Raw genomic sequence first — 14,667 nt, forward strand, 5'->3', positions numbered from 1 at the left:
GATAATAATGGGCTTATTGTCCTTTTAATCTGATATTTGGGGAGAGGCAATTATTTTTCCATGATTTGTCAAGGACAGAAGCTGTCAGCTTTTTCAGAAAGGGAAAAAAGGAAAAAAAATTAAACTATCAATTTTAACTTTTAATTCTTCAAGAAATCATACCAAAAACGTTAGACATCAGCCCGTGGTTGTTAGATGTTGTAGACTTTTTATACCTGGGAGAAATTTTAAGCCATTCTCAAATGCAACTCCTACCCATTTTATGAATGAGCACACTGAGTCCAGAAGAGCTCAGTGACTTGCCCAAGGTATATAATTTTAAAGTACATTTAAAGAAGAAATAAGTACATTTAAAGAGAATGAATCAGTAAATTGTGCTCTTCAGAAATATATTTTATTAGAATCAGATCAACTCAAAGTTTCTGACTTTAAGATGTAGGTAAATTATAGCTCAAAATTCAAATCTGTCAGTGTTAATGTGGGAGTCAGAGAAAATGTTTAGGGCTGGTTTATAGAACAATGTAAGGCTCTAAGTAAGCTGCATTGAAACCTTACTATTTATATGGGCTACAGGAGCGAAAGTTAATCAAATGTTCATGGAGTCCTGGGCCCGTAGAGGGTCATGTCTCATTGCTTCCATCTTGGAAGGAAAACCACAGCTATTTCTTACCCACATCTCTTGCAGCATAACTGGCCTTCTTTTCCTCATGATGACTGAGATTCTACCCACAAGCAGTCACAGAATTATGGATAGGGGAGACTTCTGTGGAACAATGGCTCTCAGATTCAAATATGCACCTGAATCTCCTGGGGATCTTCTTAAAATGCCAATTCTGACTCAGCAGGTCTAGGATAGTTCAGACATGCTGGGTTTCTGACAAGTTTTCAGGTGATGCTGATGCTGCTGGTCCAGGGACCACACTTCTAGTACCTTTAGTTAAGAAGGTACAGGCTGTCTGATCCATTCCTCCACCTTCATTTGGGCTATGACTTATAAGGCCAAATTACTTGGAGAAAAAATGGTAAGTTTTGTTAGCAATACCAACTTTACTTATACAACTAAGCCGTACCAGTCATTCAGATCATTTATGATGTCAGAAAATCTCCATATCCTAAAGCTGGTTTTCTTATATCAGCCCAAATTCCCTCTGCTTCAATGTAAAGTCTGTTTCTCTTATTCTGTATGTAGCACTGTAGCAGAGTTATCACTTCCACTGGTTCCCCTCAGTAGTTGGCTTGGTGGGCTTCAGGGGTCCTCAGCCTGGGTTGCACAATGGAAATACTTGGGAGACTTTGAACTCTTCCAGTGCCCTGTCCACCCATACCCCATCCCAGGATCTGGGCATCAGTAGTGTTTAAAGCTCCCCAGGTGATTCCACCATGCAGCCAGGGCTGACAACCACTGGTCTAGCTTTTCTCCATATTCCCCTAGAAATATGGGATGTATGGGAAAAGCACAATAACCCTAATCCCTTTCCTAGTCCTCCTTTATTCAATGAATCTGTATTGAACATTGATTTTATGCCAGGCAGTGGGCTATATGCTGGGCAGAAACAGTGCACAGGAGAAGAAGTATAGCTGGGAGATTGTCAATGTTTAGGAAGCTGGGCTTCTTACGCATGCTTCTCACATTCTACTTTGGGGCCTGGTTCCTCTTGGCTAAAAATGTGGGCCTTTTGATACAATGCTCCTGGATCTGACATATCTGTTCTGACATCATCCTCCGTCTTTCCAGAACGCTTGGGAAACTCCGCTCTTGCTTTTGTTCATCTCACTGTATTCTTGACTCCTTGAAATACTTAGAAAACTTACTCATACATCCCTGCCTTCTTCGAAAGAAGGAAAATTTAGGTTGTTGGTTTTGTTTTTTTTTTTTTTTCCTTTTCATTTGCCAACTTTCCCTTTTCCCCTCTCTGTGTCTTTCCTTCCCTGGGTTGAGTCACGTAGGTCTTCTGAATCTATGGAATATATTCCTCTAGGTTCAGCATCATGTTTTTGTCTATGTTGTGACAGGCAAGCCTGACCAGTTAGCCACAAATATACAAGAATGTTGCTTAAGGCCTGCTCTTCAAAAGTGAGGTCCATGCATCTGCATAATTGGTGTCACTTAGAGTATTATTTGAAATGTATAATTTTGGGCCCTGACTCAGACCTACTGAATCAGATCCCCAGGCAGTTCCTATGCATGTTCAGTCTGAGATGCTCTTAGGGAACTTTGAGGAATGGAAAGTTATTATGCACCTCAGAATTTCACTCTCATCTATGGGTTTTCAGATTCACAGTTGAAAATGTTGATTCATAGTTATTTCAAAGTTTAATAGCCTGACTAGTTTTCAAATACTCAGTGTTCTTAAAGAGAAGATGGTCCATAAACTTTGGGTTCTGGTTCAGGCAGCACAGCTGACGTTCTGCTGTAAACACTAAAGCTCCTAATTTGTCTGCTTGTTCTGTTGGAGGGCATCCCTCTCCCACACAAATGTGGCAGTGAAGGTGCCTGTGAGTTGGGCCAAATTTTCTCCTTAAAAAGACTTCGAATGTGCTCAAACACTAGGAACAAGTGTTTGGTTATGGTCCCAGAACTTCTGGCACATAAAGCATGAAGAGACAATTTTGGATTGAAACTTTTTAGGGTAGTTGTTACTACTAACGACCTTGATCACAGAAAAGAGCCTTCGTTAACCCCTGACTTGGGGTAAAACTGCATGCTGATGGTTCTGCCAGTGTGGGTTAATGCAAAAGGTATCCCTACCTTGCCATGAAGCTGAAGAACTTGACCTGTTGGGTAAAGTTCTTTAGCATTGTCCACTTGAACAATGGAGAATGTCTACCAAGTGTGGTGATTTCAGATTTAGCAGAGTTACAAACTTTTTTCCTTTTGCAATAATTATCCAATGAGTTTAGCTGCTTCTTAAGGTAATCTTCATTTCTAACAATAGAATTACATTCATGGAACAGTAGTTCTTAACCTTGACTGTACATTTGAACCCCCAGGAAGCTTTAAAATATATTGATTCCTCAGTTTCCAAAGAGATACTGATTTAATTGGTTTGAGGTGAGGCCTGTGTTTCAATGTATATAGGGCTCCTCAGGTGATTCTGACATGTAGCCAGGTTTGATAATCATTGTCATGGAGGGCCTTATCTTCTGATTTACCAGTGTTCATGTAGCCAGTGAATCTAATAGCTGTGTCACATTATCAGATATGCTAAATATCAGAGTCACTCACTCACTAGCTGTGTGCCCTTCAAATAATCTTTTAAATTTTTTAAGACTCGGTTTTTTCTTCTCTAAAATAAGGACCATTACTACATTCAAGGATAGTTGTGGAGATTTAAATAAAACACATAAGATGACTACAGCAGTGCCTAACATGCAGTCAGCACTCAACAAATAGGAGTTCTTGCAAAGAATTGTGGACATGGCCCTATTAAAGACACTAGGAACAGAACTGGATCTCCTCTGAGTCAGGTGGTAGTGTTACCATACAGGCTTTGACAGGGAGCTCTCTCCTGAGGCTGTGCAGTTGGACCCACAGATGGTGCCTAAAGTAAGATCAAGGAATGCTCTGAAGAGGTCTGTCATTGTTCTTAGCTGTCTTAAGATGAAACAGAATGGAGCAGTAGCCTTTTGGTCCTCAGGCAAATAGAAACCCAGCCCAGAAACCTGTAGAGAATAAGACTAATAAAATATCAAAGGACATCCCAGGCGAAAGTAATGGGTCTCAACTTTGAGAATTAGATTGTGTCCCTTTTTAAAACAGGACAGGTGTTGATACTATGAGCTCATTAAAGCCCATGGAAAAATTGAAGTAAATGTGTGGTAAAGAACACTTGTCATGGAAATCTAAGAACCAGTAATCTCTTGGATTGTTTTTTTCTATTTAATTTTAGGCTATTAATCAGAGATTTTAAAATAAATGCTTTCTCTGTTTTTCTTTTTAAAACCTGTCTATTTGAATGTGAACATATGATGAAAATACATGTATATATACATATATGTGTGTGTATAGCATTCATTTAAATATAAATCAGGGTTTGCTAAATAGATCCATAGCACTTTAGAACCAAAGGATTTCTGTTAGGGTGAACTGTGGAATCTCCAAAATGTGACAATAATACCAGGAGTATACATTCAAGTGAAATCATCCCCCTGATTCTCAATCAAAATGCTGGCTCTATACTACTCTTGCATAAGCCACACCAGGGATACCCACACTTCCCAATTTGCACTTTGAAGTGCCACCCAGATTTGGCCACTCTAGCTGACCTGAAAATCTACCATTAAAATAGATTCTAAAATGTAGTATTTTCTAAATAATTGAGCTGCCCATAGGATGTTTGAATATAATTTATGGGTAATGTTAACTGAGCTCTGGCTTAATTCTAAGCTCTCTTCCATTCTGTTGCCAGAGTGGCCTTTAGGAAAACAGAGACTTGGTTATGTTACTCCACTATTCAGAAAATCTTCAACAATTTCAAATCAATGTCTTTAGCTTGGCACTCAAGACTCCCACAAATCTGGCCCCAAACTACTCTCTGGTTCTGACTTTTCCTGCATGTCTTGTGGTGCCCATCTCTGCATCTTTGTTCACCCTGTCCCTTCTTAAAATATCCTTTTCATTTCATGTCTGCCTTTCAAAACCTCACTCATTCTTTACACCACAGATTAGATGCTGCCTTCTGTATGGGACATCCCTGGTCCCCACCCAAACTTACTGTTATCCTAATTTTGCTTTTTTCCTGCTAATTCTACTTCTCTTCTCTCTGCTTCCTAGAGCTTCGTATTACTGCTACAGCATTAATTACACGTTTCCTTGTGTTAGCAAGTGTTTGGGGAGTAATAGTAAATAGTGCTTAAGGGAAAGTAATATAGACTTTGGACCAAACTAGACCTGAATTAAAACCCTCTTAGGCAAGTCACTTAATTTTTCTGAATTTCAGCTTCTTTATGTGTAAACTGAAGAAAATTGAACCAAATGTGCATGGATTGGCAGGGGAGAATATGAGAATGTGCAGTAAAGGCTTCTAATAAGAAGTAGCTATCATTACCACAATTATTCAGATCATCTCCCCAGCTAGTTCATCAGCAGTACCTTGCAACATCTCACCCTCCACAGCATTTTCTGAATTGAATGGAAACAGCCCAAATTGATGACATCTGCTGCCTGGATCTCACTGAGCTATTAGTTTTTCAACATCTGTTTTGAATTTCAGGAAGAAATGTCCATTTTTAGGCAGCATCAACATTTTCCTGTGGCATTTCAGTATTTCTCAGTCCTGAAATGATTATAACTTGTGCTTGATTGAATCCAAGTCAGCAGAGCCACGGAGAACAGCCCAGCGCATGAGCATATCTACTTTACATAGGCCTATGAGAGTGTAGCCCTCTGTACATAGAGTCTGAACACTGCGGAACATTATGTCAGTTTTTAATGACATTGCCCTTTGCTCATATGTTCAAATTGTGGCAGTAATGGAGCTTGGGAAGCTCTTCATTATCCACAATACTGCAAGACGAGGAGAGCACAGAGACCCTAGTTTCTCTGATGTCTTGACTTCTGGTAACTACACAGGATACACTCAGAATGTGTTTGTAATGACAGCTACTGACTCCATTCTCTAGACTCCCAATTTCCTAATAAAGCCCAAAAGAATAAGAAGAAGCCAAAATTTTCTTTGGGAGTTTATTGTTTCCTATGGAAAGCAGAATTTTCTAAATCACCGTGCTTCATGAATCCCGAGTCTCTGTTTCAGCACCAAGGACAGAGCATCACTGGGTTTAATGCCCATCTCACCTTCTATAATCAACAACATTTTAAATGTTTTAAAATTTCTGCTCAGATTTTATGCAATCATCTAGTATATTGGTTTTCTGAACACTAGTTATGTGTAATACATTGTGTGATGTAGAGAGACTCACTAGCCAAATACAGCTCTCAAGGCAGAACTGAGGCAGGAGATGTATAAGAAAGGCAAATTAATAAATAATAGAACAGTATATGACAAGTACTCTTACAGAATTATGTACAAGTCATGTGGGAGCCTGGAGAGGGAATAATCAATTCTAACTGATAAAGGAAGACTTTACAGAGGATTTGACATTGGAGCTGGGTACCAAGAAGTTTATAGAGAAAAGACTCCAAGAATGAATGAGTGAGTACATAGTGTATTCAAGGATTTCTGGAAATGTGGTTTTGTGTTTGAAAATTGGGGTGAGTGGAAGGTTAAAGTAAGAGATAAAGAATAGACTAAGACAGATCCCTACATACTTGTATACCAAGCTAAGGGAGTTAAGCTTAATCCCGGGAAAATTGAGAGTCACTGAAGTATGTTGAACAGGAACATGATCTGATCACATTTGTGTTTTAGAAAGATAATTCATACAGCAGGAGAGAGACTATACTGAAAAAAGAAGAGGGCAGAAAGACAGATAAGGGTGACATTTTTCCGTATAGTCCTGGGAATGAGGGATTACTCCATCATAACCAAGGTTAGACAGAGAGAATTTACTTGGCCCAGCTCCCAATATTTCACATGTGGATTATGTCTCTCCAGATTCTTCCAAGAAGATAAAGGATGTCTTGGCTGAGTTTAATGAGGGTGGGAGCCTCAAACAATATGATCCACATGAGGTAAGAATGTTTGCATTTCAAGCCTTTAGCTCTATTTTCCAGCCTTTCCATAATTTGTTCCCCTCTTAGAAGTTTAACTCATCTTGAAGAACTTGCTTCTCAACATATTTTATCTTAAATCTTAAGTGAGGTATTGGTGCTCCCTGGAATTATATGTTTGCCAAGTTTAATCACCCTCTCATTGTCCTAGAAGACTACCTCATACTTTCTCCTCTCTCTTCAAATCTTTCCACTTTCCTGTCTTCATTGTCAGTTATCAACCATGCTTTCTCCTTCACTGAGAAAATAGAAACAATCAGAAGAGATCTTCCATGAGACCCTCACCTACCTCTGTATCTTTTTTCCTGAAACTAGGGATGAACTCTCCATGCTCCTAGTTAAGTTCAGCTCCTCCATGTGTACACTAATTCCCATCCTTTTCTGGTCTATTGACAGGCATTGCTTTCTCTGTTTATATATCTTGTTCACATCAACTTTCCACTATTTGTTAGGTTTTTCTCATCAACATATAAACATACTATTATTTGTCCAATATAAAAAATATTCTTCCAACTCCAGTTCTCTCTCCAACTGGAGATATTTGTCTATAGTCACTGCCCCCAATTTCTCTTCTTCCCACTTTTTGAGAGCCATTCAATCAGAGTGTAACCCCCACTTCTCCACTAAAACCACTACTGAAGATAGCGAAGGAACTCCATGTGGCTAAAACTCAATAGTCATTTTACCTAACAGCATTGGACACAGTTGGTCATATCCTCCTCCACTTTCTTCACTTGGATTTCAGGACACTGGTTCTCCCTTTACTCCTCTGACTTGACATTTCCACTTAACAATCAAATCGGTATCTCAGAATAACATGAGCTAAACTGAGCCTGTTGATCTTACCCTGTAAAGCTGATTTTGCCAGCAATCTTCCCCATTTCAGCAAATAACTCCATTCTTCAAGTTCTTCAGTCTACAACTATGGAGTCATCATTGACTTTTCCTTTCACATCCCACATCCAGTTTATCAGCAAACCCTAACTTCTACCTTCAAAATATATCCAAAATCTAGTCACATCTCACCACTTACCTGAGACACCACCATATTTTGCCTAGATTATTGTAATAGTCACCTAACTAGGCTCCCTGCTTCTGCTCTTGACCTTTAAAGTCTATTCTTTGCACACATCCTGAGCAATCTGTTAGCACTTAAGACAGATCATCTCACTGCTCTGCTCTACAATCCCTCATGGTCCCTCTACCCCCTACTCAGAGTTAAAATCAAGGTCATTACCATCTAACCTCATCTCTTGCTATTCTCCTCCTCATTGGTTTCCAGCCATATTAGCCTCTTTGATGCCGTCAAACAAGCCAAGGTTGCTGTAACCTCAGTACTTTTGCATTTGCCTTTGCCTTTTCCTGGAATGTTTCTCCCTCAGTATCCACGTTATTTCCTCACCTCCTTCAAGCGTTTGCTCAAGTCACCTTCTTAATGAATGTCACCTACTGTATTTAAAATTTAAGCCCTCTTTCCTTTCTTATCTTTCCATTCTATGTTATTGTCTTTCTTAGTATTTCTCACCATCTGTCATGCTATATAACTTTTTAATTGTCTGTTTCTCCCATTAGAGCACTTTTGTTCATTTCAGTATCCCCAGTGCCCAGAAGAATATCTGGCTCATAGCAGGCACTGAAGAAATATTTGTTGAATGAGCAAATGAATGGAAGACATCCCCAACTTTCAAATTCAACTCATCTAATGTTTCTTGAGCATCGAGGCACTGTGTTGGGCACTATAGAAGATACAAAGATGAGAAAGCATGATTACTGCCCTCCAGAACTTACTTCCTATTGGCAGGCTTAAGTTTAAGAGCCATGACCCTGGAGTTACATGGTCTTAGGTTAGACTTCTACCTTTGCTGCCAACCAGTATGTGGCCTGAAATAATATTTCACGTTTCTGAACCTTAGTTTCCTTTTCTGTGACCTGAAGATAACAACAACCAAACAAAAATGTTGAAGTTTACAGAAGAGTGGATTGAATGAGATAATTTTTGTGAAATATCTAATACTTTATGGGACACTTAAAAAAGGGTACTTACTATTATTTCCTTTCTGGCTCCTTTCCCCAGAATGTTTTAAACTCAACTTCCTTTTCTCTGCTCCTGGGTCCTTTTATGAAGGCTAATTGCAGAAAAATGACTGATCAGCAGGACAAACTTGGGATGATGCTGGCCACTTATTTATTTGTATTGTCATCCTTTTAACAAACCTTGAGTCAACCCCTTCTCTGCTGGGCACTGGCAGTGAATCAACAAAGTACATGTCTTCAAAGTACACCGGAGCAGGGGCTTTGGATAAAATGCACCAATTATTAGGAGAATGAAGCAGGAAGAAGGTTGCCAGCACAGGGGCTAGACTGAGAATGAACCCTTTCAAAGAACATTCCTGAGGAGAAGATGGTGGAGCCAGCAAAAAACTCCTTGCCCCTCCCACCCGCCTCTCCAGCCCCCAGCTCCAAAACACAGGAACAAAGAAGGGTGGAGGCTGCTAATCAGCCGTCAGCCATGTGGCTGACGAGTGGGAGGGGAACAATTTGGTCAGGGCCACAGAGGGTGTGAAGGCCACAGGGAGCTTTCAGAAGCAGAGAGCGGTTTGGCTGTTAGGAGTCTGCTGCCACGCCCGCCTCCATCATGCTGGCCCCCACTCTTTGTATGCCGGGCACTGCTGTGTCCCAGGGAAGTTCTGTCATTCTGATTTTATTCTCCCTCACAGTACGGCTGGCTTCTAGTAGGTGTAATGTCCTGGCACGGGGTTGGGGAAACAAAAAGAATTTAATTTCTCTTGAGCTTGATGGTCTACTGCTGCCAAAATGTCTCAAGGAGGAATGAGTTAGTTGTGGGAAGGGGCAGGTGGCTAGGAAAGCAAGGAGAGGAATAAAAGTTTGCAGAGTTGGGGGTTGGGGGCACCTGGCTGGCTCAGTCGGTTAAGCATCGTACTCTTGATTTCGGCTCAGGTCATGATCTCACGGTTTGTGGGATTGAGCCCCAAGTCAGCACAGAGGCTGCTTGGGATTCTTTCCCTCCCTCTTTCTCTGTCCCTCCTCTGCTCTCTCTCTCTCAAATAAACATTTTTTTTTTTTAAAGTTTGCAGAGTGGAGCACTGCATCTGGCCATGCCCTTGCCCATCAGCACTGAGTGATTCTCTGGAGAACTGAGTATAGCAGAAGACAGCCAGAAAGTGGACAAGAACAGTGGAACAGAAGGGGCAAGGTGGCTTGGTGGCCCTATGATCTTAGACTCAAGATACATCTAAGCACAAAACCCAGCTCTATCACTTGCTTTATGACTTTGAACAAGTTATTTATCTTTTCAGAATTTTTTTCATCCACAAAATGGCAGTAATAGTCCCACCTCATACTGTTATTTTAAGACTTGAGATCATGTATGTAAACTGCTCAATGCAGAGTAAGCTGTCCATCTAGTTCCCCTCCCTTCTTAACCTGTATAGGAATTAACACTTTAAACAGATTACAGAAACAGCAATTGTCCAGCTATCTCCTACATGAAAGTTGCAGTTTCTGGGGGGGAAAAAAAACCAGGCCTGTGCCATGACAGTGCCTAGCATGTTATTCCAGAGCTCAGAGAATTGCTAACCTGCCTCATAGTGTTTATCTGGTTTTGACATAAAACACCACTTTCTACCTATCACACATTCACTAGCAACTACTCTGAGCCTGGCTTATGCTCATAAAGAACTTACTCATAACCCAGATATAACTTTGAGAGTGGCACACAGTCACATTTCTTTGCCTACTGTACTTGAGGTTCCCGGAGAGGGTGGCAGGGAGCCGTATGTTAACACTGGGACCCAGAACAGATATGGTAACAGGAGCTCTAAACTGGGAGTCAGAAGATTGGGCTTCTGGTTTTCCTTTACTGCTAGGTGGCTGGGGCAAGTCCCTGAACTTTCAGAGCCTCAGTGACATGAGGACATCTAGGCTGTTCTGGTATGAATGACCTTTGTTTCTGGGCTTATTCTGTGCCATCCTGTTGCCCAGAATATGATCATGAATGGTTGGACATGTGTTCAATCATTGTTTTCTAAGTTCTCATAACAGTTTGTTCTTTTCCTATGGCACTCACCACTATTAATTCTGTACTAGAATTATTTTAATACCTGAGTCTCTTTGAAGGTATGGACCCATGTGTATTTCTTCGGTGTGTTCCCCAAGGTGTTTCTTGTATCTAAAAGGCATATATATATATAATTACTGAATAGAACCCACAATAATTGGTGACAGCCAAGTGTACCAATGAGAAACCCAACATCCACTAAAATACCTCTCAGGCAACACTATTGTAGATGGTGTGGCAGATACTTAGATGAAATAAGATATTTTACTACCTTCCTAGAGCTCCAGATCTAGTTGAGGGACTAAGGATACATATGTCACAAACAACTATATATTAATAGAGGGCAGCAGATATAAGTGTGATAGGATAGGAACCAAAGAGGAAAAGTACAGAAATTCAGGTATAGGAGATCATACTAGGCTTCCTAGAGGAGGTGACATGTGGGCAGGACCTTAAAGGGTAGCTAGAATTTTAACCTCTTAAAGGGTAGAGAAGGAAGCAGATTATGTGTTATGCATGGATGCTTGATCAGGAAAGAACATGGAGATCAGTGTGGATAGAATGTGGAGGTACACGTAGGGAATTATAGGAGAACATACCAGAATGGTCTCAGTACTTAAAGTAGCTACAAATCTAGGTTGGAGTGGAATTATGGGAGGGCTGTGAATCCCAGAGGACTCAAGGAGTATACAGGATGATCCACTGGAATATGGGAACACTACAAATTAGATTTTCTATTTGCATTGATTTTTATCTCATCTAACTTCTATTTTCTAATTTCTTCTTTTGTGTATGTTTTATAATGTATTAGAGGAACACAATAGTACATGTATATCATTTATAAGTAAAGATAAATGGGAATGCATGTTTAAATGTTATAGAAGGGCACATGATTTTAAAACTGATCTAACCTCTCCTGTGGTGATAAGAAGCCATGGAAAGTTTTTGAGTAGAGAAGCAATCTGATCAGAACTGTGCTTTGGTAAGATCAGTTTGGCAAGGATGGATAAGATGAGAGGACTGACAGATGGGGTGGAAGCAAGGAAGCCTTCGAGAAGTATTACAGTGGTCCAGGCAGGATGCCCGAAACAGAAGTCTGAAACCAGGAACATTGGGCCTTCAATGGCCTTCTTGTCAGAGTGGTGGCAGATGGGCAGTGGACACACAGAAAAGACTGAATGTGACTGATGTTACAGAAGAACCATGAACAGAAGTAAGGGACAAGACCTAATCTCAGATGACTGGGGGTTCAAAGCTGAGCCTGGAATATCGGGAGAATGATGGTATTGTTGACATTAACAAACAGCAGGGTTAGGAAGAGGAGCTGGTTCAGAGAGGAATATAATAAAAGTTTAGAACTTGAGACCTTTTAGTTCATCCCTCACAATTTGCTGTCAAAGAAACTGAGGTTCACAAAGCAGAGGAAATGTGGTAGAGCTGAGACCAGTCACGAAGTCTCCTAAATCCCACTCTGATCTTGTTTGATGACCTTTCAGCTTTGGTTTTTTAAGAGCATTATGTTAGACTTTGTTTAGTTAAACTTTCTCTTTTTAAAAATCATTTAGGATAGTCTGTTTTCCAGAAATATTTTATGTTGATAGTCCTCAGTTTGATGCTAACCAAAAAAGATTAACAGGGTACTTTGGAGCTCAAAACTACAGTTAACCCTTGAGTAATGTGGGGGTTAGGGTCACTGACCCCCCCCACACACACACACACAGTTGAAAATCCATGTATAACTTTTGACTCCCTGAAAGCTTAACTATAAATAGCCTCCTGTTGACTGGAAGCCATACTTTTAACATAAACATTGATTAACACACATTTTCTATGTTATTTGTATTGTATATAGTGTATTATATTGTACAATAAAGGAAGCTAAAGAATGGAAGATGTCATTAAGGAAATCATAAGGAAGAGAAAATACATTTACAGTATTGTTCTGTATTTATTGAAAAAATTCTGCATGTAAGTGGGCTTGCACAGTTCAAACCTGTGTTGCTCAAGGGTCAACTGGATGTTGGAAACAGTACTTGCCAATTAAAATAGTATGAAGGAAAAGACAGTGCAAAAAGAGCCTTTTAAAATAAGGACAGTAACATCAGCAAATAGTCAAATCAAAGCAGAGAATGAGGAGAACCAAAATAGCACAACACCACAGAAAACAGAAAGTTTTAAGAAGAGAGGATGGAATGCTACAGAGAAGCCGAAGACGAGCAAGTCTGAAAAGAGACAACTGAACCTATGACCTTCAAGAGAGTGGGTTCAGAAGTGATGGGCTAGAGCCCAGAGCAAATGGGACTAAGGAGGTGACGAGGCTAGTGTGGTCTGGCTGGAGAACGTTGAAGGGGAAGGGAAGAAAGACAGGACAGTAATTCGAGTAACCAACCATTTCTTTGGAGCAGTGCCCTTGAACGTGCTTGCAGGTAGAGAAGCAGATGCTGGGAGATGCCTCCAGATGCAGGGAGGCTGGAATCAAGGGTCATAGTGGGTGGGCTCCACTTGGAAAGTAGGAGGAAAAGATTTTGCTGTCACAGACTGGTAAAAAAGAGGAGGATGTGTAAGGAAGAGACATTCTGAGGTGATGCTGTGGAGACAGAGAGGGACCAAAAAAGTATAAAAGAGAGACCCAGAGACTCAGGGGCAGAAAAGACAGAGAGATAGAGACTGATTGGTAGTTGTCACAAGAAATGTGAGTTCACCATTTGGTTTGAGATCCCTTAACTTGCTAAGAGCCTGCGTTTTCCTCTGTCTGGCCAAATCAGGCTTCCTCCACTCTGTAAAGAAGATGTGTAGAACAGCCCCACCTGGGACAAGTAGAAACTGCTGTGTGAGCTCCCTCCCATTGGGACCAGGAGAGCATCCCCTGTTTTTAGGGCCAAAACTTTGTATCCCAAACCTAATTGTGTATATTCAAGGTGGCTCGTAGTTCTGGGAAGGCTCTCAGATTTTCTAGAAGAGACAAGGGGTTAAATGCTATCAACATATTGAAAGGAGAACCAAATAGGCTCCCAGAAAGGGATTTTATTCTCATGGCTGTTGTTATTTACAAAAGCCTGCACAGCAGATCTTAGAGTAGAGCTTCCTCAGTGATTTCCAGGAGCATCTGCCGATTTGATGAAGAATCTGATGCCATCAGGGCACAAGCCAGTGATGATTCACTGCAAACTGTCTTTGTTGAGTGTTTGCTGAGCACAGCAGCCCTTTCTGGCATGGTTGCTTCCAGCCTGGGACCATAAGCCAGGCAGTAGTGGGAGAGATACAGCAGGGAGAGCTTCTAGTTTTTGGCACATTTCTTGATTCTACCTTCTGTCCTTGGCTTCCTGCTCTTCTCCTAGTGCCTAAAACCTTCGCAAGGACATGTTTAGAGAGCAGTTGAGCCAGACACATACCCTCGCCTGTTAATCTTGAGGTTCATCCAGGGAAGGTCAGTTATGAAACTAATGAAGGATGGAGCCTGTCTTTTCCTGTTTTCTGAGACTCAAATACTCAGGAATCCCATCCCTCACAACACAAACAGAAATGGAAATACCACAGAAGACCCATCTTTCTACCGTGTTTTCAGCTACATCCTTCATCTTAACTAGGATTCCAGGACACTGACCAAGTCCGGCTTGTGGGCAGAACCCTCCACACCCAGTGCTTGCTCCCCATCACCCCCTTTCTACTTAGTTTTAGACACGTCTTGTTACAGAAGCCTCCTGTGAGCACCAACATGCAACCATCAGTGTTTTCTCTTTCTTGTATCCTGTTCCCTGCTCCCTGTGCCTGTCATCCTCCATCACCCACTGACCTTTTCATTCCAGCATTTACCCATCACTGCACTTCTTTCTGCTTTCCTTTCATTTCTTTCACCTGCCAGCACCCCCCCCCCCCCCCCCGGCCCCAAGTTTCTCTTCTCTCCTTCTTCTCTGTCCCT

General features: G+C 41.0%; 1 protein-coding gene across 1 annotated transcript in view; it reads left to right on the forward strand.

Annotated features, from left to right (window-relative positions):
- DGKG (diacylglycerol kinase gamma) overlaps positions 1-14,667 on the forward strand; it is a 201,998-nt gene that overhangs the window by 49,362 nt on the left and 137,969 nt on the right. The window contains exon 3 of the mRNA XM_049628419.1: positions 6,555-6,631. Within this exon, the coding sequence (XP_049484376.1) occupies positions 6,555-6,631 (77 nt within the window). The remainder of the gene's footprint in view (positions 1-6,554; positions 6,632-14,667) is intronic.

Source organism: Panthera uncia, chromosome C2 (assembly GCF_023721935.1).
Source record: "Panthera uncia isolate 11264 chromosome C2, Puncia_PCG_1.0, whole genome shotgun sequence".
Lineage (NCBI taxonomy): Eukaryota > Metazoa > Chordata > Mammalia > Carnivora > Felidae > Panthera > Panthera uncia.